The sequence below is a fragment of the Molossus molossus genome, unplaced genomic scaffold (assembly GCF_014108415.1).
Source record: "Molossus molossus isolate mMolMol1 unplaced genomic scaffold, mMolMol1.p scaffold_m16_p_19, whole genome shotgun sequence".
NCBI classification, from domain to species: Eukaryota; Metazoa; Chordata; class Mammalia; order Chiroptera; family Molossidae; genus Molossus; species Molossus molossus.
The window spans coordinates 3820783-3846993 of NW_023425354.1; the positions used below are offsets into that span (position 1 = coordinate 3820783).

Below are 26211 nucleotides of genomic sequence, written 5' to 3' on the forward strand. Positions count from 1 at the left end.
ACAAGGCTGAGCCCTCACTCCCTGGACCCTTCAGTGGGCCGGCAGGCAGGCATCACCCTACCCCGTCTTGTGTGCAAGAGGGACCGGTCTGGCCTGGCCCAAAGCCAGGGTCTCTGGCCACCTGCTCCTGGGCCGAGGGGACCCTCTGACCACCCCGCAGCCTCTTGGCCGGGCCGTTGCCACGCGGCCCGGGGATGAGGAGGAGGCTGCCTGCGGGGGGGGGGGGGCAGGCGCTCGGACACGCTGCCCTCCCGACACCTGTGCGCTGGCCTGCTCTGCCGGCCTCCTGGCCACGGAGAGAAGCCCCAGCCCGGGGAGTCGCGGGGTGGGTGTCGCCGGAGCTTGGGGTCCGCTGGTGCTTTCTCCTGTGTTAGGGGCCCCGCCGGGGACCCTCACAGACAGTCCTGGCACAGGGCTACCTGGCCCTTGCGGAAGTCTCGGCACGGGCAGAGCCGGCGGTACTTGGTGCTCGAGCCGGCGCAGCTGAACAGCAGCGGCTCCCGCTGCAGGAGGCACTCCTGGCCTGGCTGGGCGAAGGCCGGGTACAGGTGGCTCATCTCCGACTCGGTGCTCTCACAGGGCACCCGCAGCCTGGCGGGCACCGGGCACAGTCACTCGGCAGGAAGGGTGACGCTGCCCCAGCCCGGTCCCGCCCACACCCCTCCCTGGCCAGCCTGGCCCAAACTGGGGACGAATTTTCTAGGCAGCAAGACAAACCCTGGCCCTGAGCTCCTTCTGCCACCTCTGGGAGAGGAGAGGGGCGTGGCCAGGAGGGTGGGGCCAGGCCGACCCATCAGGAAGAGCCTTTGGAAGATGCTGAGGGAGGGATGGGGGACAGGGGCGGGCAGGGAGCTCCCTCACTGGTTTGGGGCTGAGGCTTTGCCAAGAGTGTGGCAACTATGACACGGTCCCTGCCTGGAAGGTCCCTCTGGTCCTTCCTGACTCACCAGAGGGCACCCCCGCTCGCCCCCACTGGTGATGGGCCGGAGGCCAGGCAGTCATGAGAATGAGGGGCGGGCTGGGTCACTCACCTCTGGAAGGCGTCCTGGCTGTTGAGGAGGGGGAAGAAGGAGGGCTCGCAGACCAGCCCGCGGTCCAGGCAGGCGTCCGTGCAGGCCCTCCCGGCCGCAGCCAGCCAGGCCCGGAGGGAGCGCACTGGGGGCCAGGCCCCGGGCGCCCAGCTGGAGTTCCGGGCCCACTCCAGGTGGGTGGCGTTGGGGGCCAGGACGAAGGGGCTCTGAGGGGCTTGGGGCCCTGGCGGGGCAGGGCCTGGGGCCGCACAGAAGTCCTGCCGGAGGAAAACAGGGTGAGAAGGGCAAATGGGCGGGGAAGCCACCGGCTGGATGTGGGGCCTGGCCAACCCACAACTGCAGTCGCGTCAGCATTGGGAGCTGAGTGCCACGGCCTGCTGGGTCCTGGGCATCGTGTCCCTTATTCCTCAAAGCAGCCCCACCAGTGGGTGCTGATTGCCCCCAGCTGTGTTAGGGGGAGCAGAGGGAGCCTGGGAACTCAGGGAACCTGCCAGGGCCTCAGGCAGAGGCAGGGTTGGGACGCAGGTCGGTCTCTGCACTGTCCACCCGTACTGTCCCCTGTGCTGTCCACCCACACTGTCCACCCACACTGTCCATCCATGCTGTCCACCCGTACTGTCCACCCACACTGTCCACCCGCACTGTCCATCCATGCTGTCCACCTGTACTGTCCACCCACACTGTCCATTCATGCTGCCCATCCGTACTGTCCACCCGCACTGTCCATTCATGCTGCCCATCCGTACTGTCCACCCACACTGTCCATCCATGCTGCCCATCCGTACTGTCCACCCGCACTGTCCATCCATGCTGCCCATCCGTACTGTCCACCCGCACTGTCCATCCATGCTGCCCATCCGTACTGTCCACCCGGCACTGTCCATTACCTGCTGCCCATCCGTCCTGTCCACCCGCACTGTCCATGTCATGCTGCCCATCCGTACTGTTCCACCCGCCACGTCCATTCCATGTGCCCATCCCTTACTGTCCACCCACAGTCCACCATGCTGCCATCCGTACTGTCACCGCCTGCCATCCATGATGCACATCGTACTCGTCCACCCGCACTGTCCATTCATGCTGCCCATCCGTACTGTCCACCCGCACTGTCCATTCATGCTGCCCACCGGTACTGTCCCACCCGCACACTGTCCATCCATGCTCGCCCATCCTACTGTGTCTCACACGCACTGTCCATCATGCTGACCATCCGTACTGTCACACGCACTGTCCTTCATGCTGCCCATCCGTATGTCCACCCGCACTGTCCATTCATGCGCCCATCACGTACTGTCCACCCGCACTGTCCATCCATGCTGCCAATCGTACTGTCCACCGCAGTCCATGCTGCCTCGCCACCCGCACTGTCCATCGCTGACCATCCGTACTGTCCACCCGCACTGTCATCCATGCTGCCCATCCGACGTCCACCCGCATGTCATTCATGCGCCCATCCGTACTGTCCCCGCACTGTCCATCAGTCCACTGTCCCCGTGCACTGGCCCGCTGTCCCCTGCACTGTCCCCTGTGCTGTCCATCCACACTGTCCCCTGTGCTGTCCCCTGCGCTGTCCCCTGCACCGTCCCTTGTGCTGTCCATCCACACTGTCCATCCATGCTGTCCACCCGCACTGTCCATCCATGCTGTCCACCCGTACTGTCCACCCACACTGTCCATCCATGCTGTCCACCTGTACTGTCCACCCGCACTGTCCCCTTACACTGTCCACCGTGCTGTCCCCTGCGCTGTCCCCTGCGCTGTCCCCTGCACTGTCCCCTGTGCTGTCCATCCACACTGTCCCCTGTGCTGTCCCCTGTGCTGTCCCCTGCACCGTCCCTTGTGCTGTCCATCCACACTGTCCCCTGCGCTGTCCCCTGTGCTGTCCACCCATACTGTCCACCCGCACTGTCCCCTGTGCTGTCCACCCACACTGTCCATCCATGCTGTCCACCCGTACTTTCCACCCGCACTGTCCATCCACGCTGTCCCCTGTGCTGTCCCCTGCGCTGTCCACCCGCGCTGTCCATCCACACTGTCCTCTGTGCTGTCCCCTGCACTGTCCACCCGTGCTCTCCCCTGCGCTGTCCCCTGCGCTGTCCCCTGTGCTGTCCCCTGCGCTGTCTGGCTGCTGCTTGCACTTGGGTTAGAACCAGGGTTTCCTCCTGGCGCCCCCGTGGGGAAGGGACGGGGCTGGCCTGAGGGGTTCTCCCTGCAGGGTTCAGACCCCGGGGCTCACAAAGCCCAGCAAATGCTTTTCTGTGAACTTCATGACGACATCCCTTGGGGGGCTGGCAGCCGAGTCCCAGGTTCTGGCTCTGGCCCAGACCCCAACACGCCCTCCCTTCTGGGGCCTCAGTGTTCATCTGTGAAGCGACGGGCTAGAGTCACTCTCCAGCGCCTCCTGTTTGCGGGGCTGGGGACGGAGTGCGGAGGCCACACACTCTCTGTCTGAATATCGTAGTCATCAGCCACCTGAACCTGGTCCCGCGACCCCGCCAGGCCCCGCAGCTGGCTTCCGGGCTTCACCTCCGAGACCTGGAGCCGGGAGAGCCGCTCGGCCTGGGCGTGGTGGAGCCTCTGTCCCCGGGCCCCGGTCCCCGGGCCAGGAGTCCTGCTTCCCTGCAGCAGGCCCTTCCCGGGCCCTCGGGGCGGAGGTCCTAACCCCCCACCCGCCCCACCAGCTCATCCTTGGGGGTATGTGTGGGGTCTTCCATACTTACCACTCACTTAATCAGTTGCAAAACTTTTAAACAACTTGATATAAATATGGAAAGTCCTGTGTTGCTGTTTGATGCGGGGTCGGGACTGTAATGTGGGCGGGGCCCCCCCAGAGCAGTACGGGCCCCCCCAGAGCAGTACGTACCCCCCCACCTCCACCCGCTGTGGAGGGGCAGGAAGGCAGGGGGCTGGGGAAGGAACTGGGCGTTCAATGGGCGCAGTGCCCTGGACGGGGCGGCCTCCTCAGACAATGGTGCTGGCGTGGCCCCCTCCCCTGTTCCGATAGGGTTTGGGGGGGCCCACCCCTGGAGAAGAGAGCAGAGGGCCCACCTACCTGGTACTGGATGTAGGCATGGATTCGCTCCAGCATCCCCTCACAGGTGTACTCGTAGGGCAGGTAGGGGTCTACCTGTGGGAGACAGGCAGACACAGCGGGCGGGAGGACACTGGACTGCCCGGGGCCGAGCCATGCTCAGCACTGGGGTGGGGGTCTGGGAGGCTCAGGAAGCCACCACCCATCCACCTGGCCCCTGCTCAGATCCCTGTTCCCCAGTTACCCCCAGGGGCTCAGGACCCCGGAGGCCGAGGCCGGGTCATCCCTCCCCATGCTGGCCCCGGCCTCACTGAGCTGCTCCCTTGGAGTCAGTTCAACACTCCCGGGGCCTGGGCTACGATGCCTCCACCCAGAGGGACTGGTCCTCGCCTCTTGGGCCCCTGAGCCCCCCCCCCCACCGTTACAGGCCCACTTTCCTTGGCAACCCCAGAGGTCCCCCAGAGCCCGTGTCACCATTTCTTCCCGTCTCTCAGGTTATGGGCCCCTTGAGAGCCGGGACTATGCCATTCACCACCGAATTCTTGCTGCCTGGCACGGCGCCTGGTATACAGCAGGCGCTCAGGCAATAGCATCCCGGGCCCAGCCTGCATCCTGCCCGAGACATGGACTAGTCACACAAAGGAACCCAGGGGCTGGATGGAGTGGGGTGACTTTTGTAAAGCATCCTGCCCAGACCAGGCACCCGGGAGCTACCTAAGATACAGACCCCAGGCGGAGGCCACACACGGTCTGTAAAGATATCTGAGTCTGAAACAGTCCACGCCGGGGCAGGGGGGGCAAGGGGGAGAGAGGTGAAAGGTGACCAAGGGGTGTCCACCTCCCGTGAGCAGGTACACCACCTCCTCTTCTCACTGACTAACACCCCGTTTACATTACCCCTCACGGGCCCAGCACAGACACCTTGGAGGAGACCGTCAGCGGAAAGGACGGGGTGACCCCTCCTGTGCTCAGAGAAAGGTCTGTCTCAGCCTCTGGCCTCCCACGCCTCGACACGTGTGTGCTGCACCCCCGGCCCGGCCCACCGCCATCAGGGGGTTCCTCCCAGCAGCTCCAGAGATCGGGTAGGTTTCGCCCAGGTCGTCAATGTAACAGCTCTGCCCGGCCTGTCCGCCCTCCTTCCTCCTCATCAGAGGTGGTGTCAGACCCCTTCTCGGACCTCGATGGGTGGTCCTGCTTCCTGCAGACCCTGCCTTGAAGGCCTGGAGGCCTGTCCTGGGGCCTTTGGCCAGCGGGACATCCCGACATTTATGCTGAGGAGGGTCCCAGGGGAGCAGCTGCTGCTGCCCTTGAAGCTGGTCTTGGCCACCAGAGGACAAGACTCCAGCCACCGGACCTTGTCCCCGGTTCTGACTTCACCTGCACTAAGAGCAGAGGCCGTTCCCCATTCCCAGAGGATCCGCAGGCCCCAAATCCAGACACCACGTCAAACCCATCCGCGGGGGTGGCCTCCAGCCCTAAGCTCAGCCCTGAGCACAGCCGGGTTCCAACCTGCCCACGAAGGCCCGGCCGTTCCAGGACCTTGCTGGAGGGCGTCTCCTGGGGACAAGGCTTCAAGCCCTGGTTATAAATAACCCCCCGAGAAGAGATTCCCCCTCCGAATGTCACCCTGCCGGCTCCACGCACACCGTGTCACACGGTGACTAAAGGCCCCGTGCGAGGACAGCCGCCACGTCCCACCTGCCACGAATCTCCGCCGGAGGAGGCAGCCTGCCTGGAAATTACCCCATTAGGTCTAATTACAGGTGTGCACGGTGATCAGTCTCCACCGAATGGCAGGTGCTGGCCCTGCTGGGAATTGCGGCCGAGATAATGAGAGCGGGGAGGCAGCCGGGAGGCAGGCGCCGCAGGCAGGCCCCTGTGGTCCTCCTCTCACCTTGAGTGGCCTCGCCCTGGACAGACTGGTGCCCATGGGCACAAGCACTGAGGCTGTCCTCGCATGGGGCCTTTAGTCACCGTGTGACACGGTGTGCGTGGAGCCGGCAGGGTGACATTTGGAGGGGGAATCTCTTCTCGGTGGCGGACAGCTGGGCTGGTGCCTTAGGTCTCCCCTTTCACACAACGTTGGTGAGGGGGCTCGGTGGTCACACCTGCCAAGCCAGGCCCATGAGTCTGAACTCGCCAAGAGGGCCACCTTTTTCTCATTGTAGCGAAGACCCACAGTGGGGGCTCGTGGGGGTCCCACGTGGCCCTGCATCTCACCTGGGTCCTCATGATGGCCTTGATGGCCGCTTCGAACTCCTCCGAGTTGTTGTAGTCCACGGTCCACACGTGGGGCTTGCCGATGAAGTTCTCCGCGTAGGGGTGCTGGGAGAACACCTGGGGGGAGCAAGGGCGGCGTCTCCCAGAGCCGCTGGGCGGGCGGGCTACGGGGAGGCGCCCCCACCCCTGACCTTCACCCCATGCCTCGGTCTCCCTCTCCCAGGCTGCAGGGCCCCCCGGACCTGGGGCCAGGGCCCCTCTCACTCACCTCTCTGGAGGTGGGCTTGCCTCGGAAGAACTCGTGGTTGAGGGAGCTGTGGGGCGGGCTGAAGCGGGGCTGCAGGAAGACACAGCCGTTGGCGATGGCCTCCAGGGGCGCGGGGCCCTCATAGGGGAAGCCGAAGCCTATGAAGAGCTGAAGAGGCGAGATGCCGCCATGATCAGGGGGGGCTGGGCCCCACGCAGCAGCCCAGGGAGCCACGGGCAAGGTCAGGGCTGGACATCGTCCACAGCAGGCAGTGGGGAGGGGGTGGGGGTGACACCCGGCCCAGCGGGGCGCCATGGCAAGCACGTCCCCTCTCCAGGCCTCGATGTCCCCATCTGGGAAATGAGGGGCCGATCAGGCAGCGCCAATGGCCTCTCCCGCCCTAACAGGCTGACTCTGGAGGGGAGGGGAGGCTTCAGACCCACACCTCACCGACCTCAAAGGACCTGGACTCCCTCCTCCAAACGTGAGCTCGGCACCTCACTGTACTAGGAGTGCCCGCGGGCTGACTCCCAGGGGTGCTGCTGACACGGTTCTGAGTCCACCCAAGGCTGCCACGTGACGTGTCCCAGTGGCTCACTGCGCAAAGGTTCCCTTCCCCACCCAGCACACACACACGACCAGCAGGGCGAGCTGGGCCTGTCCACCCGTGGTGGGGACACAGGGCCCAGGGGGGAGGGGAGGGCCCGGCGGGGGAGGGAGGGTCGGGTGGGGGAGGGGAGGGGCAGGCTCACTTTCGCCTTCCGCAGCAGCTGCTGGAACTCGGGCTGCGGCAACAGGCCGTGGTTCTTCACGAAGGCTGGGACCTCGGGGGGCCGCTGGCTCTCGTAGTACACGGTGCCGTGGATCTCCATGTGCTTACTCAGGATGCCCAGGAACTTCTCCTTCCCCTGGCAGACAAGGAGGCGGTGGTGGGAGCCTGGAAGGCAGAGCCAGCAGGAGTGGCCCTGGTCTAGAAGTCAGAAGGTGTGGGGCCGTCTTAGGTCGGCATAACCAGCTGTGCGACCCTGGGCAAAGGCCCTCTCCTCTCTGACCCTCAGTTTCTTCACCTGTGATTTGTGGAGATTGGATTACACCAGAGGCTACTTTTAGCCATGAAACTGTTTTCTTTCCAAAGGAACCCTATGGGGACCAACATTTCAGTGCATCCAGGGGGAGCTACTTGGCTGAACCCCTGATGACCTCCAAGGACTTCCGAGGAGGTGGGAACTCTCTGGAGCCCAGATCATCCATCCACCCATCCCTCATCCATCCATCCCTTCATGCTTCCCTCTATCCATCCACCCTCCATCTATTCATCCCTGCTTCCCTTCTTCTACCCACTTACCCACCACCTATCCTGTTCGTCCATCCCTCCACCCCTCCCTCCCTCGATCCATCCATCCACCCACTCATCCTCTACATCATCCATCCTTCCATCCATATATCCCTCCACTCCTCCTCCATTCATCCATCCCTCATCTCTCCCTCCTGTACATCCACCCATCCATCCATCCACCCACCCATCCACCAATCCATCCACTTCTCCATCCATCCATCCATCCATCCATCCAGTTTTCCATCCATCCATCCATCCATCCATCCATCCATCCACCAATCCACCCACTTCTCCATCCATACATCCAGTTTTCCTTCCATCCATCCATCCATCCATCCATCCATCCATCCATCCATCCATCCACCAATCCACCCACTTCTACATCCATCCATCCATCCAGTTCTCCATCTATCCATCCACCCACCCATCCACCCACCCACCCACCCATCCATCCACCCATCCACCAATCCATCCATCCATCCATCCATCCATCCATCCATCCATCCATCCATCCAGTTCTCCATCCATCCACCCATCCACACATCCCTCCCTCCCTTCATTTCTCCATCCATCCATCCATCCATCCATCCATCCATCCACCAATCCATCCACTTCTCCATCCACCCACCCATCCACACATCCCTCCCTCCCTTCATTTCTCCATCCATCCATCCATCCATCCATCCATCCATCCATCCAGTTCTCCATCCATCCATCCATCCATCCACCCATCCATCCACTTCTCCATCCACCCACCCACCCACCCATCCCTCCCTCCCTCCATTTCTCCATCCATCCATCCTTCCACCCATCCAGTTCTCTGTCCATCCATCCTTGCAGCACATATTGATTGAGCACCTGCTATGCACTGGCACTGAGCTCAGTGCTGGGAGAAAGGCAGGGATAAGACAGAGTACTTGTCCTCATGAAGGACACCCAGGAGTGAAAACCCTGCAAACTAGCCAAAGGCTCAGCCTCTCTAGACCCAAGAATCCCAAATCCAGTTCCACTTCCCCTTCTGCCCAAGGGGTTTAGAAACAGACCCAGCCTGCGGGGGGGGGGGGGGGAGAAGGGGAGGCAGAGCTTAGGTGAATAGGTAACACCTCAGCGTCTGAGCACCCATCTGGCTTTACGTCCAAGGCCCCGAGCCGGGAGCTGTGGTCAGTGCAGGACCTCAACAGGGAGGAGCACGGATCTGCTGCTGGGCTCGACTTCTGGGAGCTCTGGAGGCTCGAAGAACAGAGGAGGCACAGCTGAGACGATGAGAGCACCTTCCGATCATGGAGGAGGGTGGAGCAGGGGAGGGGGCTCAGAGAAAAAAACCCGTGGTTCTCCCTGCTGGGGAGCCATGAGGTACACAGACGGAGCTTTGGCCCAGGTTCAGTCTGTAACCACAGCTCTGTTAGCGTGTTATCAATGGATGTCGAAATAATTAACATTGACATTGTGAAACTCAAACCAGACTTTCATAAGAAGGCCCCCCCATTTCTGGGAATGCACAGTGGGCCATGCAGGCCAGCCGCCTCTGAGAACGACCAGGAAAGGCGGGGACATGTGGAAACACCTGTGAAGGCCCTGAAAACCTAACGAAGAAAGACGATCACAAGGCCACGAGCCACAAGAAGGACAGGAGATGCTGAGGCCAGCGTGGGGGATCAGTTTCCCCCCTGGGCGCACCTGCTAATTCCAGGGGCAGCATCTTAGCAGAGCAGAGCTTCTGGTCACCCTGCAGAGCTGGGGGACAAGAGGCAGAGTCCAAGGCCTGACGAAGAGGGGGAACCCTGTCCATTGCGGGACTCTTGAGAAATTACGCCTAGAAGGAGAGGCGGGCCAGGACGAGGGTGGCCCTTGCAGGGGCCGAGTCCATGTAAACTCGCATCAATCACTTCCACTGACGAAGGGGATCCGGGGCTGCCGGGCCCCGGCCACAGCCAGCGAACATGTAAGTCCTCTCTGGAGGAAAAGACCATCACCCTTGACTTCAGATGGTCTCTACAGTTTTTCATATTCACTGTCCTGAACTCCAAACAATAAAGAAGTAACCAATGAAAGTCCAATCAAAACCCCAGCAGGCTTTCTCGTAGAAATTGACAAGCTGACTCTAAAAATTCATTTTAAAATAGAAAGGACCTTGAATATACAAACCAACTTTGAAAAAAGAAGAAGTGTGCAGGCCTATTACCTGATTTCCAGACTTAATATAAAGCTACAGTAATCAAGTCGGCGTGATATTGGCATCAAGATAGATCAATGGAAAGAACAGAGAGCCCAGAAATAGACCCACATGTGTACAGTCGACTCATTTTTGACAAAGGTGCAAAGGTATATCCGTGGAAAAAGAACCATCTTTTCAAAAAATGCTCATGAAATACTGGACATCCATATGTGAAAAAAGAAACAGAACTTCAATCCATCCTTCACATCATATATAAAAGTTAATTCAAAATGGATCATAGACTTAACTGTAAAACCTAGAACTTATAAAAGACTTATATAAGACTTATAAAAGAACACATAAGAGATAAATCATTGTGACCTACGGTTAGACAAAGATTTCTTAGATATACCACCAAAAGCACAATCCATAAAATACTGGACTTCATTAAGATTAAGAACTTTGGCTCTTTGCAAGATGCTGTTAAGCCACAGACTCAAAGAAAATATTTGCAAAGCATATATTTGATAAAGGACGTATCCATAATATGTAAAGAGCTCTAACAAATCAATAATAAGAAAACAGACAACTCAATTTTTTAAATGGGCAACATTTTTGAAAAGACGCTTCAGCAAAAAAAGATATATGGAAGACAAGCACACAAAAATATTTCAACGTCATTAGTTACCAGGGAATTACAAATTAAAACCACCAGAAGATATCATTGTATGTCCCTTGGGTTGGCTAACATTAAAAAGACTGACCATCTAAGTACTGATGAACTTGCAAAGAAGCTGGAACTCTCATTGTTGCTGGTAGGATTGCAAAATGATACAACCACTTTTCTTAAAAAGTTAAAGAGTTGAATAGTTTTACGATATAACCTGGCCATTCGACTCCTAGGTATTTAACCAAGAGAAATGAAAGCATGTCCATTAAAGATTTGTACCAAATGTGTATAGCAGCTTTATTGGTATACTGGAAATAACCCAAACGTCCATTAATAGATGAATGGATACACAAGTGTGGTTTATCCATGCAATGGGATATTATTCAGCAGTTAAAAGGAATAAACTATTGATACATGCAATGACATGGATGAATCTCAAAATAATTATCCTCAGTGAGAAAATCCACACAAAAGTGAGTATAATGCCCTGGACCGTGTGGCTCAGTTGGTTGGAGCATCCTCCCATATACCAGAAGGTGGTGGGTTCAATTCCCAGTCAGGGCACATACCCAGGTTTCAGGTTCAATACCCGATGGGGAGGCAACCAATCGATGTTTCTCTCTCTCTCTCTCACCTACAATCCAGGTACGTGCCCTTGACAGGAATCAAATCCATCACAGGCTGACACTTCAACTGCTGAGCCAAATCGGCTAGGGCAGCTGTTGTCATTTTTTTATTGACAATCTAAGGGGAAAGAGGTTAATGCCCCTGACTAAATAATCAGTAATTGCATGTTTTAAAAATTCTTGCAGCACACCAGTTGAAAATCACTGAGTTAGAGAGATACAATTAAAATATTCTAAGGTTCTTTTTATTACCTCACAAAAGGTAAAAGTGTTGACTTATATTAGACTTTGATGAATCATGGAAGCATGTTATAATCTTTAGGGTAGCCACTAAGAGTATAAAAGTATAATTAGTCAGCTAACAGGGACTGGATTTAAAAATATAGATCAGTGTAGATCCAGAAATAAATTTATATGAAGAAATACATAAAATAAAAATATAAATGTAAAAGAAAATAAGAGGAAAAAGAACATAGAAAAGCCCTGGCCAGTTTGGCTCAGCGGTTAGCGTTGGCCTACAGTCCAGAGAGACCCGGGTTCGGTTCCCGCTAAGGGCACGTACCTCGGTTGCAGTTTGTCCCCGGACCTGGTTGGGTCGTGCGGGTGGCAGCCACTCGATGTGTTTCTTTCACGTCGATGTTTCTCTCTCTATCTCTCCCTCCCTCCCACTCTATCTGAACAAAAAATGGGAAAATGTCCTCGGGTGAAGATTAAAAAAAATAAAGAACATAGAAAAGGCCAGAAAAAGAAAGAGAAATCAGCTAGCAAGATAGTAGATTTGAAACCAAATACATCAGCAACCACACTAAATATAAAAGAACTATTTATTTTAAAAATGAATAACACCCATAGAAAAAAAATCAAATCAACAAAGTATGAAGAAAATGTCACCGAACCCTCCCATTCAACTTCCTAGCCCCATTACCAGAGGCAGCTGCCACCAAGCTCCTGGTGTCCCTTCCCCAGACCCTTCACGTGCTATTCGCTTGTACACATTCTCTTGAGGACGTGCACACACATGCACAATACACATTCTCTTGAGGACGTGCACACACATGCACAATACACATTCTCTTGAGGATGTGCACACACATGCACAATACACATTCTCTTGAGGACGTGCACACACATGCACACACGCGTTCACGAGGCACATACTGTTCAGCAACTTCCTCCCACCTCATCACACACACATGCATATAAACGTCAAGTTTCACAAAACCATTTTTATTCTCAACACATAGAAGGTCCTCCGATACTCTTTAACTCTATTCTTTCTATTTCATTTAAAAAGCCTAGTGAAGCCCTGGCCGGTTTGGTTCAGCGGTTAGAGCATCAGCCTGCGGTCCGGAGAGACCCGGGTTCGGTTCCCGCCAAGGGCAGGTACCTCGGTTGCAGTTTGTCCCCGGCCCTGGTTGGTCATGCAGGTGGCAGCCACTCGATGTGTCCCTTCCACGTCGATGTTTCTCTCTCTCTCTCTCTCTCTCTCTCTCTCTCTTCCTCCCCCGCCCCCCATTCTATCTAACAAAAAAATGGAAAAATGTCCTCCGGTGAGGATAAAAAAAAATTAAATTAAAATAAAAGCCTAGTGAAGACTCTGAGTTGAGAGAAAAAGACAAACACTGTCTCATCTCGCTTACGCACAAAAGCTGATGGAAGCTGAGCTCACGACACGGACAGCACAACGGTGGGTGCCCGGGGTGAGAAAACGGGGAGGCCCTGGTCAGAGGGCACGAAGGTGCAGTTACAAGACGAGTCAGCTCGGGGGCAGCGTGGTGATCCCGCCGTACTGTATACTTGGAACTTGCTGAGAGTGAAGCTGAAGAGCTCACCCCAACTCCCCAGGGGAGTGTGCCGGGTGGGGGGTGGGGGGTGAATCAGCCTCATGCCATCACGTCATCAGGCCATCGTGTCCCATATGTACTTTTCCTTGCCAATTATACGTCAATCAAGCGGAGGGGCAGAAACCCAGAGCTCTGAGTAGGTTGCAGACTTAGCCGTGGGTTGCAACCCGCCGTGTGAAAACCCTCCCGGCTCCGGTGTGGCTCCCCGAGGTCTGGATGTGCCCTCCAGCAGAGAGAAGGGTTTGCCCTGCGCGGGACCAGCTGCCTCGCCCCCGGCCCTTGCTTCTGCTCCCTGCGACACCACGTGCTAGTGAAACAGCAGCATCCAGCCAGAGCCCAAGCTCTGCTTCCCAGGGAGCCAGGAGAAGATGGGTCCCTCCTACAACACCGAAATGCTGCCCCGTCCTGGCTGCTGCTCCCACGGGGATGCGATCCTCACGCAGTCCTCCCTCCTCGGCCACCTGGCGCCCTGAACTCGGACGGCACTGGTCCCAGGACGCTGCTCGCATTCTGCTGTCATCCGGCCACCTCTGACCGGGTCACGAGGACCAAAGCAAAGCTGTCTTTGTGTGGAAGCTCGAGAGGCCCCGGACTGAGAACTAACACCCTTCTCCTCCTTCATAACCTCTCATTCCCTCGGGGACGTTTCTTAACTGTCTTCTGGTCACAGCAGACGCAGTCTGTGCTCCTGTCCCCGGAGCCTGGGCTTCCGCAGTAGCCAGCTGGGGGCATCGTATGAGAAGGACCGCCGGGCCCTCCCCCACCCCGACAGCGGGCCCTGACATCTCGGGCCAGGTCTGGGACCTTCCGTCCTGCTCCCAGAGCTGCCCTCTGCCATTAGCCGAGGCTTCGACAGGGGAGGCTCTGCAGAGTCGGATTCAGTGTCTGGCTCTGGAGTGGATGTGGTTCGAATCCCAGCTCCGGCTGTTACCAGCTGCTCACGCTAACTCTAGGCGCCTACTTCTCCCTCGTAGTGGGCACCCTACCGTGTGGCAGCTCAGAGAGCACACAGCGGCCCTGGGTACACGATAGAGCTGCCACCGCCACACCGTGTGTGTCCGCTCAGACCCCGGGCGCCCGTCTCTCCCTTCTCCTCCTTCCTCAGTCACAGAACTGAGCTGGGCACATGGCGGCCTGGACCCGAGCCACATCCAGTGTCCCCTGAACTCGGGCGGGGCCACGTGGCTGAGACCCAACCAAGGGGCAGCGTGGGGAAGAGTCACGTTTAACATCCAGGAAATGTCCCTGAATGAGGCCCTTCTCCGCACGTCCCCACCCTTGCCGGCTGGGTGCACGTGCAGTGGCCACCTTGAAACACGAGGCGAGACCTGAGCAGGGCCACAGGCCGGCCCCACGCCGCGAGCGGTGTCGCTCAGTCCGTGTCCACGGCCGGCGCTGTCATTACTACCTCACCTCCCGCACCTGCCTTAGGGCAGTAACCTGCCCAGGAGCTGCCCTGCGCCCCACCAGGCCGACCCCATCACCCTCCTCCCCACCTTGGGGCCTCCAGAGTCCCACCCCCACCAAGAGTGTATGAGTTGGGGTAGAGGAGGAGGAGGGGGAGGAGGAGCAGGGGAGGAGGGGGGTGAGAGAGGGGGCAGGGGAGGGGGAGTGGGAGGAGGGGGAGCAGGGAGAGGGAAGAATTGGAGGGGGAGCAGGGGGAGGGAAGAATAGGAGGGGGAGCGGGGGAGGGGAGCGGGGGAGGGGAGCGGGGAGGGGAGCAGGCAGCAAACAGTCACGGTACCTGGAGCTGCCTCGTTCGTTCGTTGCAGGGGGGCAGAGAGAAAAGAGAGCACAGGTCAGTGATCAGGTGAGCAGACAACCTCCCGTCGGGCAGGTTTCTCCAGACCCTGCCCTGAAAATGGGGATCCAGTCCCTAGTCCTCTCCTGCCTTCTCCATGGCCTCGTGTCCCACAGAACCCCCAAGTCTAGCCTAGACCCCCTTCACGGGGCTTACGATGTTTGTTGATCCACTGCGGGGAGGGTGAAGGGTTACGTCACAGTCCTCGATGAAGGACGTTTGAGTCTGTGGCAGAGCTGGGGCCGGGAGGGGGGCAAATCACCAGCCCCCACCCCCACCCCCCCACCCCCCACCCCCGCCAGTGTTTCCTACAGCAGCTGGGGACTCTTTCCTGAGCCGTTAGTGGGGCGCTCTCCGTGCAGAGCTGGGGGGTGGGGGCGTCCCTGGGCAGCCCTGGGGCAGCAGGACCGCTCACCTTCCAGATGCTCGCGTCCTTGCCGTACACCACGGCCATGTCGCCGGCCTTGCCGCTCCTGATGGCCTGCTTCTCCGTCTCGTTGAGCTCCTCGGACACGAAACCCATGAAGGAGTTGTCCGGGGTGTGCGCTGCAGCCAGACCACAGGTCAGAGGGAGTCACCAGACAGCCAGGGCCGTGCCAGCCCCATGGGAGGGGTCCCCTTTTCACCGGGATGGGGAAGGGCTGGGGGGTGAAGGGTCTCGTGGGAAGATGGGGTACATTATCCTTCACGCCCTGGGTGTCTCCCTCTCCCCGAGAGGGCCACAACGCCGTGGGGCAGAAGGGAGCCTGAGAGGTCACCTACCCCCCTTGCTTGTTTTACATGAGGAAACCGAGGCACAGGATGGGCACAGCCAAGGGCCCGGGGACCCAGCCAGGACCCTGCTCGCATCAGTCCGCATCCCGTTCGCTCCAGCTGAGGCTTCGGCTCCTCCCTTTCCTCTCATCGCAGAGCCGGTTGCCGCAAGCAGGACCCTGTTACCTCCATCACTGCCACCCTGGCCGGGACCACGGTGGCCGCTGCCCCCATTTCTGTGGCCCCTTGGCCTTGCCGCTCCTCCTGAGCCAGCCTTTCAAATTTAGATGCGGCCAGGTCCCTCCTCTGCACAAACCCTGCAGTGCCATCAGCCAGAGTCCCCAGAGCACCTTCGTCACTCCCCGCCCCCGTCCCGTGCTCTGTCGCGGAGCCCGCTGACCAGACACTGTGATGTATGTTGATGTGTGTGTTATTGTCAGAATAGAAGCCCCGCGAGGACGGGAGCTCTGTTGGGTTCACTTCTGTGTCCCTGGCGCCTGGGAGAGCTGGTTCAGGGATGTGGATGCTTCCCCCTCCCGTACATGTCACCACCTGCCCTTGCTGGTCTGTGGGCCTGGAGCGCCCGCCTCCCCTTTCCGGGATGAGAAAACCCTGCCCAGCCTCCGGGCCCCACTCACAGGCCACCTCCTGTCCCCCCAGGAGCCTTCTCTGGGGTCCTCCCTGTGCGGCCCGCCCACTGTGGTCAGGTCCCTGTTAGGGTGCAGAACGCGCTCTGACTTGTGTCCCCTGAAGCGCATTCCACCAACTCCACCGGAAGAGACAGGTTCAGGACACAATTAGCTAAATGAGTGGGCATGGGACAGGGAGTACTGCACCCAATTAAAGTGACAGGGACCATTAAGCACTGCGCGGGGTAAGGCTGGGAGTGGCAGCCGCCTCCCAGTTAGCCCAGTGGGGAAACAGACACACTCGATGGGAGAGAGGTCTGCTGGGAATCCTTCCTGCGCCTGGTATATCATTACAACTGGCACGCCTCTCTGGCTTTTGTTTTTTCTTTCCTTAATTTATTCAGCCAATTAACATTTTCTGAGGACTTTGATAGGTGCTAGGGAAATAAAGATAAATCAGCCAGCGGCTCTTTTTTCAGTGATTCATAATCTATCAGCGGAAATAAATGTATTAGCAAATAACTCTCATCTAATTCAATATAATGCTTTAATAGAATGAGGTATATTTAAGAGTTATAAAAACATGCTGCCTGGAATAGGAGATGAGGGGATCAGTGGAAGTGATGGCAAAGAGGAAGCACTTGACTTGGGGTTTTGGAGGATGAGTAGGAGTTTGCCAGGTTTGGACCGCCACATCCAGAGGGCTCCACCCCGGGATGAGTCCTCCTTTCCTCAGTGTACCTTACTACAGAAGTCTCTCCTCCCCTCTGCTCGCCCCTCCTCCACCACGGCCCCTGTGGTCCCTGGCAGTCAGCCAGAATAATTACTGTGCCCCAGAAAACCTTTTTCTCCATGACAGCTCCCGGCTCAAGAACCTGCAGTGAACCTTGACTGTACCGTCCAATGTAAACTAGGAACCTTTGCTAAAAGACCCCACCCCATGTCCCTCTGACCAGCACCCTCGCTCACAGCCTCCCTACTAGGGGCGATCACCCAGGGCTCTCAGCTCCGAGGGGTGTCCTCTCTGCCATCACATGCGCCGTGTCCGCAGCTGGGGCGTCACCACCACTGCCACTTCCCTTCCCTCCAGAAATCTGCTCCTGGGGACCCACCCCACGCCAGTCACTCCCCTGGGAGCACGACATCACCAGACGACCTGCTAGGACAGTCACTCTTCCCTTGGACAAGCCTCACGCAGCCTGGGGAAGGAGTCTGGTCCCCACAGAGCCGTGTGCCCTCAGCTGGGGCACGCTACCTCTCTGGGCCTCAGTTTCTTCATCTGGGCTCCAAGGAACGATCCCGCCTTCCCGACCTTCTGGGATCCAATCAGGCCATTACCCGTGTACCCAGAAACCGCGCCTGCCTCTGACACCCTAGAACCGGAGAGTGAGCCCTAAGGAGACGCATCCATTTGACAGGAGAAATAAAGCCCAGCTCCCTTCCCTGCGGCCAGTCCCTCGGGACCCTGCTCAGAACCCGGCTGGCAGGGTGCGTATCTGACCCAGAGCCTTCAAAGGGCCGATGACATGCTCCGCTGCGGCCGGAGGCAGGTATGCGGACAACTCAAAGTGACAGCTGACAGCCTCCTGACCAGGAGAGAGAGCACCACTTCAAACAGCAACCGGAGAGGGGCCACTTAGCCAGGGACACAGTCCCCAGAGGGGCCGGGAGACAGAGAGCTGGCCCTGAGCTGTCGGGAGAGGGTTCGTTTCGTTCCAGCATGCGGCGTGTGAAGAGGGCGCCTGGTGTGCCTCTCTATTGTAGAGGCTCTTTAAAAAGAGCTCAGCTCAGCTCCAATCGCACTGGTTGCGGGAACCCCAACTCTGAGGGTTTCCACACCCAGGCGCCCCCGCTCTACCCACAGCCTCACTTCCCACCATGCCCAAGGTTGGAGTTCTTACATTTCCAGAACCTTCCCGTTCTTGCCACGTCCACTTCACCACATCTGCCCCCCCCCCCCAGGAAAGCTTGCCTGTCCGGCCCTCACCAACCCGTCCACTTGTGGCCTCTCTGGAAGGCCCTGGAGGCCAAGGCCAGGTCCGTGGGGTTGGAAAGGTCACCACCTTGCTCCAAAGCCAGGCTGGGAGCCCTGCCAGGCAGCTCCCTCCACGCTCCCCACTCCCCAGACAGCAGCAGGGGGTCCCTTCCGGCTCACACACCTGCTGGAGGGGACTGAGGCTTTGCTGGGGGAGGCTGAGGCCTGGCTGGTCCCACCCAGCGCCAGGGGAAGGAAAGAGAGGGCGGATGAGAGCCTGCCTCCCTGGTAACCCGAGGGGCCCCCCGCCGCCCCGCCCCCGCCCTGTGGCTGGACTCTCACGGAACATGGTCATGAACTGCTTGGGGTTGAGGTTCCAGTAGCCCCAGTTGGTCCGGTAGCCATGCAGCGTGGCGTACTCCTCGTGGTTGTACGCAGGCTCTGTCCCGAAGGTGTCGATGACCCGGATGCGGCACCTGCCCCAGGGGACCAGGGACCACAGTCAGCGACCTCCAGCATCTCCCTGGGCCGGGGCTGCCCCAGCTGTGGGCACTGTAACGGGCCAGTGGCTGGTCAGGGTAGCACAATGTGAGGTCGGAGCGTGGGCTCACACCCTGCCCAGCGGTGTGACCGCAGGCGGGCATCTTACCCTCTCTGGGTCAGCTTTCCCATCTGTCAAGCGGGGACAACAAGAGCCCAACTGTCTCATATGGGTACACCTGAGCCATGGACCACTAACTCAGAAACTGTCTGCTGTTACGGCGGCCCCAAGGGAGGCAAGGGCGGGAGGCGCTGCCTGGGGTGGGGTCCCCCACACTGCCCCAGGGGCCCCTGTATGATTTGCACTTTCCAGAGAGCGGCAGTGATGTAAGTCCGCAGCCCCCCTGCCCAGAAGCTGGCCACCCTGGGATGCGCCTGGCCCATCCCAGCTGAATGCAAAAGGCCCTGGGGAACAGCGGCTGCCGCGGGCACACCTCTGGGCTGGTGGTACCCCCAAGTCCTCTCTGTGAGTCTGGCCACTTCCAGCTGAGCAGAGGCTCTGCCCCATGAGGCTGCTCTCCACGGCTGCAGCCCCTCCACCTGTCCCAGCCCCAGAGGTGGGCGCCTGAGACTCAGATGGTCCACAAGCAGCTCCCTCACCCCACCTCCTTCCCGGGGACCCAGCATCGGCCACAGAGTGCTGAGGTCAGCGCTATTCCCCCAGTGACCGGTGGGGGTAGGCACCGGGTGCATGGAGAACATGCATTAATAATAAAAGCAATAACATGGCCTGTCACTGTTTTTGCTAATAAAATCATGTGGGACAGTCCATGAGACTGGAGCAAATGTAATGAATAGCCGGGCTCCCCGTGCTTAATAACCCCGCGGCCCCCTGGCTGCAGAGACCAGAGCGACTGCCTTCCTCCAGGGGGCGGTGCGGAGCCCCCACAGCAGAGGTCATAGCACAGCCACTGTCCCCTTCCCTTCCACTCCTCCCTGCAGTTCCTCTGTGGCCCTGCCCCTCGCCGCCACGCAGCAGAGGACACAGGCTGCTCAGGGGGTTTATGGGTTAGCAGGAGACGGAGCTCCTGGGAGGAGGGTGGGGGAGGGGGCGCAGAAGGGAGACCTTCCCTCCACTGCAGACCCGGGGTCCAGGCAGTTCTCCTGCCTCCAGACAGCTGGCAGCCCGCATGGGCGTGGGGCGCCCTCTCACCGGTACTTCCTGAAGGACAGTCCCATGTGCTGTTTCATCTGCTGCAGGCCGTGGTAGTCGGTGTAGATGAGGTCGAAGGGCAGGGGCACGGTGAGCGGGCAGTTCCCCCGGCCGGGCGGCACCCCTAAATTACTGAGAGAAGAGCCCTTCAGAGCCTGAGCCCCCAGAGGACCCACAGGCTGCAGAGACCCAGCTTCCCAACCAGCCTTGTGTCTGGAGGACCTGGGACCCGCCCCGGATCCTGCAGCCCAGGATAAGCACAGGGGCTGTGGGAGCCGAGCACCCCACGTCCTGTAACCCAGGATAAACACGGTGCTGTGGGAGCCGAGCGCCCCACGTCCTGTAACCCAGGATAAACACGGGGCTGTGGGAGCCGAGCGCCCCACGTCCTGTAACCCAGGATAAACACGGGGCTGTGGGAGCCGAGCGCCCCACGTCCTGTAACCCAGGATAAACACGGGGCTGTGGGAGCCGAGCGCCCCACGTCCTGTAACCCAGGATAAACACGGGGCTGTGGGAGCCGAGCGCCCCACGTCCTGTAACCCAGGATAAACACGGGGCTGTGGGAGCCGAGCGCCCCACATCCTGTAACCCAGGATAAACACGGGGCTGTGGGAGCCGAGCGCCCCACGTCCTGTAACCCAGGATAAACACGGGGCTGTGGGAGCCGAGCGCCCCACATCCTGTAACCCAGGATAAACACGGGGCTGTGGGAGCCGAGCGCCCCGGGTCCTGTAACCCAGGATAAACACGGGGCTGTGGGAGCCGAGCGCCCCACATCCTGTAACCCAGGATAAACACGGGGCTGTGGGAGCCGAGCGCCCCACGTCCTGTAACCCAGGATAAACACGGGGCTGTGGGAGCCGAGCGCCCCGGGTCCTGTGACCCAGGATAAACACGGGGGCTGTGGGAGCCTAGCGCCCCGGGTCCTGTGACCCAGGATAAACACGGGGCTGTGGGAGCCGAGCGCCCCGGATCCTGCAGCCCAGGATAAACACGGGGCTGTGGGAGCCGAGCGCCCCACATCCTGTGACCCAGGATAAACACAGGGCTGTGGGAGCCGAGCGCCCCACATCCTGTGACCCAGGATAAACACGGGGCTGTGGGAGCCTAGCGCCCCGGATCCTGCAGCCCAGGATAAACACGGGGCTGTGGGAGCCGAGCGCCCCACATCCTGTGACCCAGGATAAACACGGGGCTGTGGGAGCCGAGCGCCCCAGGGTCCTGTAACCCAGGATAAACACGGGGCTGTGGGAGCCGAGCGCCCCAGGTCCTGTAACCCAGGATAAACACGGGGCTGTGGGAGCCGAGCGCCCCACATCCTGTAACCCAGGATAAACACGGGGCTGTGGGAGCCGAGCGCCCCACGTCCTGTAACCCAGGATAAACACGGGGCTGTGGGAGCCGAGCGCCCCGGGTCCTGTGACCCAGGATAAACACGGGGCTGTGGGAGCCGAGCGCCCCGGGTCCTGTGACCCAGGATAAACACGGGGCTGTGGGAGCCGAGCGCCCCGGGTCCTGTAACCCAGGATAAACACGGGGGCTGTGGGAGCCGAGCGCCCCGGGTCCTGTGACCCAGGATAAACACGGGGCTGTGGGAGCCGAGCGCCCCGGGTCCTGTGACCCAGGATAAACACGGGGCTGTGGGAGCCGAGCGCCCCGGGTCCTGTAACCCAGGATAAACACGGGGGCTGTGGGAGCCTAGCGCCCCGGGTCCTGTGACCCAGGATAAACACGGGGCTGTGGGAGCCGAGCGCCCCACGTCCTGTAACCCAGGATAAACTCGGGGGCTGTGGGAGCCGAGCACCTTGGGTCCTGTGACCCAGGATAAACACGGGGCTGTGGGAGCCGAGCACCTGGGGTCCTGTGACCCAGGATAAACACGGGGCTGTGGGAGCCGAGCGCCCCGGGTCCTGTGACCCAGGATAAACACGGGGCTGTGGGAGCCGAGCGCCCCATGTCCTGTGACCCAGGATAAACACGGGGCTGTGGGAGCCGAGCACCCCACATCCTGTAACCCAGGATAAACACGGGGCTGTGGGAGCCGAGCACCCCATGTCCTGTGACCCAGGATAAACACGGGGCTGTGGGAGCCGAGCACCCCGGATCCTGCAGCCCAGGATAAACACGGGGCTGTGGGAGCCGAGCGCCCCATGTCCTGTGACCCAGGATAAACACGGGGCTGTGGGAGCCGAGCACCCCGGATCCTGCAGCCCAGGATAAACACGGGGCTGTGGGAGCCGAGCGCCCCATGTCCTGTGACCCAGGATAAACACGGGGCTGTGGGAGCCGAGCGCCCCATGTCCTGTGACCCAGGATAAACACGGGGCTGTGGGAGCCGAGCACCCCACATCCTGTAACCCAGGATAAACACGGGGCTGTGGGAGCCGAGCGCCCCATGTCCTGTGACCCAGGATAAACACGGGGCTGTGGGAGCCTAGCGCCCCGGGTCCTGTGACCCAGGATAAACACGGGGCTGTGGGAGCCTAGCGCCCCGGGTCCTGTGACCCAGGATAAACACGGGGCTGTGGGAGCCGAGCGCCCCATGTCCTGTGACCCAGGATAAACACGGGGCTGTGGGAGCCGAGCGCCCCATGTCCTGTGACCCAGGATAAACACGGGGCTGTGGGAGCCGAGCACCCCACATCCTGTAACCCAGGATAAACACGGGGCTGTGGGAGCCGAGCGCCCCATGTCCTGTGACCCAGGATAAACACGGGGCTGTGGGAGCCTAGCGCCCCGGGTCCTGTGACCCAGGATAAACACGGGGCTGTGGGAGCCGAGCGCCCCGGGTCCTGTGACCCAGGATAAACACGGGGCTGTGGGAGCCGAGCGCCCCACGTCCTGTAACCCAGGATAAACTCGGGGGCTGTGGGAGCCGAGCACCTGGGGTCCTGTGACCCAGGATAAACACGGGGCTGTGGGAGCCGAGCACCTGGGGTCCTGTGACCCAGGATAAACACGGGGCTGTGGGAGCCGAGCGCCCCGGGTCCTGTAACCCAGGATAAACACGGGGGCTGTGGGAGCCTAGCGCCCCGGGTCCTGTGACCCAGGATAAACACGGGGCTGTGGGAGCCGAGCACCTGGGGTCCTGTGACCCAGGATAAACACGGGGCTGTGGGAGCCGAGCGCCCCACGTCCTGTAACCCAGGATAAACACGGGGCCCTGGGAGCCGAGGCCGGCACAGGAGCACGGCCGGCCCTGGGGGAGGGTGTGAGCGGGGCAGCCGTGTACAGGGGTGCAGGGTCTTCACCGCGCGACTCCAGCGAGTGCAGGTGGACTGAGACCCAGCCCGGGCTCCCTTCCATGCGTGCACCTGGCCCGGGCCACCTGCCAGGAGGAAGGGCACCTTTCGCCAGTTCCCACGAACGTGCTCCCTGCAGGACCGTGTCCACCTAGAGCAGGCGCCGTGGCCTTCCCGTGGAGCCGCCACGCCCACTGAGGTCTGGGCCCAGCTGCAGTGTTTGGAGCGGAAGTGTCCCGAGCACCTGTCTGCCCTGCCGCGGGCACCGGCCCTCGGAGACGCCCCGCCCCGCCCCCACAGCAGCGCCCTGCCTGCCAGACCATCCACACAAGCACTTTCATCTGGGACAGAGCTGCCTCTGGTACCAGCGTCTTTGGGTCATCTCGCCGGGGCCTGAAGGGCGAGGCCACAGCTGCCCAGGACACCCTGCCCACTGCAGGGATGACCAGGCTTTTAGATCACTCACTCAGAAAGCCTCTACTGAGCGCCTGAGCCAGGGGAGAGTCGCATCAACCCCCCATGGGAACCCCCTTCCCTGGGGTCCCACAGCAGCTGCCCACCTCCCCCATTCCCACCTCCCCTGGCTTCGTGGTCCAGGAGCTGTGCTGCACAGTGTCCATGTGACCCCCAGGGGCCTGTTCATGGGCCCGTGCTGCCAGCAATCGGGGGGGGGGGGGTTAGCCCTAGCACAGCGGGCAGCTTTCCCGGGCATGAGCCCCAGGGGGACCTGCTGGTGACCCTGCGCAGACACAATGTCCTGGTGTCAGCCCCACGCCCACACACATGCTGGGGGGATCTCTAGGCTAAAACCCTCCCGTTTGATTTCTCCCTGTGCCTTTGGCCCGTGGCTGGAAATAACCTCTCCAGGTGCTGATCCTGGAGCACACGACTGTCCCCTCCTCTCTTCTCTGAGGGCAGGAGCTAGACTGTCCCCTCCTCTCTTCTCTGAGGGCAGGAGCTAGACTGTCCCCTCCTCTCTTCTCTGAGGGCAGGAGCTAATTAACAAGAATTCCTCAAAGCGCTCGGAGAGCTGTGGCTCCAGGGGCTCAGGGAGCCTCGGCCCCAGCTCCGGCCAGAGCCCAGCTCCTGAGCAGGCGGCACTGCCCGGCTCCCCCCGGCCTGGTTCTCCCCTGCCCGGCTCCCCCCTGCCCGGCCCCCCCCTGGCCTGGCTCCCCCCTGGCCCGGCTCCCCCCTGGCCCGGCTCCCCCCTGGCCGGGCTCTCCCCTGGGGGGCTCCCCCCTGGCTGCGCTCCCCCCTGGCCGGGCTCTCCCCTGGCCCGGCTCCCCCTGGCCGGGCTCCCCCCTGGCCCGGCTCCCCCCTGGCCCGGCTCCCCCTGGCCGGGCTCCCCCCTGGCCGGGCTCTCCCCTGGCCGGGCTCCCCCCTGGCTGGGCTCCCCCCTGGCCGGGCTCCCCCCTGGCCGGGCTCTCCCCTGGCCGGCTACCCCCTGCCCGGGTTCCCCCCTGCCCGGGCTCTCCCCTGGCCGGCTCGCCCCTGGCCGGGCTCTCCCCTGGCCGGGCTCTCCCCTGGCCACACTACAGCAGGCTGCTGCTTCCCAACAGCACGTGGGGAAGGCAGCCGGAGAGCTCACTGAGCGCCTAATGAGCTGCTTCAGAGCGGGGTGCGATCACTAACGAGGCCTTGAAATGTTGGCTTCCTCAGGTTTTGCTCTCAGGCCACTTTTCCAATCACTGGGCAGTTTCATTGACACCTGAGTTCAGTGACCGTCGCCTGCCCAGGTGCTGTCTCCGTTCTGATTCCCGGACCCATCACCCAGCTGCCTCCACGTGGGCACCTCTAATTCAACATTGTCTGAACCCAAATGCAAGGCCTTCCGCCCTGAGAATGGCCGCACTGTCCACCCAGTGGCTGCTTCGAGCGGTCTCCCTCAGCCTGGTCCCGCCGGATCAGAGCGGGTTCAAGCCCCGAGGCCTGCCCGGCTGGCTCCTCCGAGGGATTCGCCTGATGCAGCTGGTCAGGCTGGGCTGAGCAGGATGGGGTCCCTGCCTTCGTCCTTCTCGGGGGACCCTCGCCGGAATTTCCCGTGAACAGACACTGAGCAGACAAAAGGCCAGGACGCTGGTTCCCACCGAGCCGTGTGCTTGACAGCCGGGAGTTTTCGCTCCTTGGTCCCACGTACACATGCTCCTCTCCAGCTCCCATCATTTGCCAGTTAAGTCAACTAATTTTCTACTAAAACCCAATTTCACTCATGGATGGAGGAAGAGCTCAGTGATTTTCCCTCATGCCATGTACTATTAACGATGCTTGAAATTATGCAAATAAAATTGACGAGCACAGCCAATTCTGGGCAGGCAGGAAGGGAACGGCTCGACTTTTAAATGCCCACGGCGGATCGGGCATTCGTGAGGACAACTTGGGGTGCAGCCAAGGGGGCTCTGGCTCCCGCCCTCACTGTGAGCAGGCGGGCTGCGGGCCGCGGGGGCGGCTGTCCGACGTCACCCCTCTCACCCCGGGAACTTCGCGCAGCACAAAGCCAGATGCGGGTTCTGTGCGTTGCCCACAACACCCCAGCGAGCCGCTTAATTAAAACGCCGAGGCCGAGGAGCAGGGAAGAGCTGCTTGTTCGTCCCGCCCTGCTGCGTCGTCAGTGGCCATCTGCCGTGAGCATCTGCGAAGAAACTCCAACAAATGTAAGGCAGCTTCTCTGTCCTGCTGCCTCCCCACACAGGTCCTGTCGCCAGCCCAGGGAGACATTTCTGTCGCAGGAGCAGAGCTACAACTCTCGGAATTCCGATGACCCTCACATCCCGTTGACCTATTTTCAAATTAACCTGGTGCCGCTCACACGGAACAGCTCCCAAGGCTGGGAGGCAGGGCTGCGGGGTATTCTCCCTCCTCCCGTAGAACCCACGCAATGCCACGCGTGTATTCCACGGTTTCCCCGCCCACAGCCTCTGTCCGGCTCAAACAGTCACCATCTTGCGATGGGTTGCA

General features: G+C 60.3%; 1 protein-coding gene across 2 annotated transcripts in view; it reads right to left on the reverse strand.

Moving 5' to 3' along the window:
- Nucleotides 1–287: 287 nt before the first annotated feature.
- MGAT5B (alpha-1,6-mannosylglycoprotein 6-beta-N-acetylglucosaminyltransferase B) overlaps nucleotides 288–26211 on the reverse strand; it is an 80496-nt gene continuing 54572 nt past the window's right edge. For both annotated transcript variants that reach the window (XM_036269400.1, XM_036269399.1), the window contains exons 9-18: nucleotides 20012–20143; nucleotides 18661–18794; nucleotides 15377–15507; nucleotides 14905–14910; nucleotides 7282–7437; nucleotides 6551–6697; nucleotides 6283–6399; nucleotides 4084–4158; nucleotides 1032–1288; nucleotides 288–591 (exon numbers count right to left, since the gene is read on the reverse strand). In XM_036269400.1, the coding sequence (XP_036125293.1) occupies nucleotides 393–591; nucleotides 1032–1288; nucleotides 4084–4158; nucleotides 6283–6399; nucleotides 6551–6697; nucleotides 7282–7437; nucleotides 14905–14910; nucleotides 15377–15507; nucleotides 18661–18794; nucleotides 20012–20143 (1354 nt within the window). In that variant the 3' untranslated portion in view covers nucleotides 288–392. The remainder of the gene's footprint in view (nucleotides 592–1031; nucleotides 1289–4083; nucleotides 4159–6282; nucleotides 6400–6550; nucleotides 6698–7281; nucleotides 7438–14904; nucleotides 14911–15376; nucleotides 15508–18660; nucleotides 18795–20011; nucleotides 20144–26211) is intronic.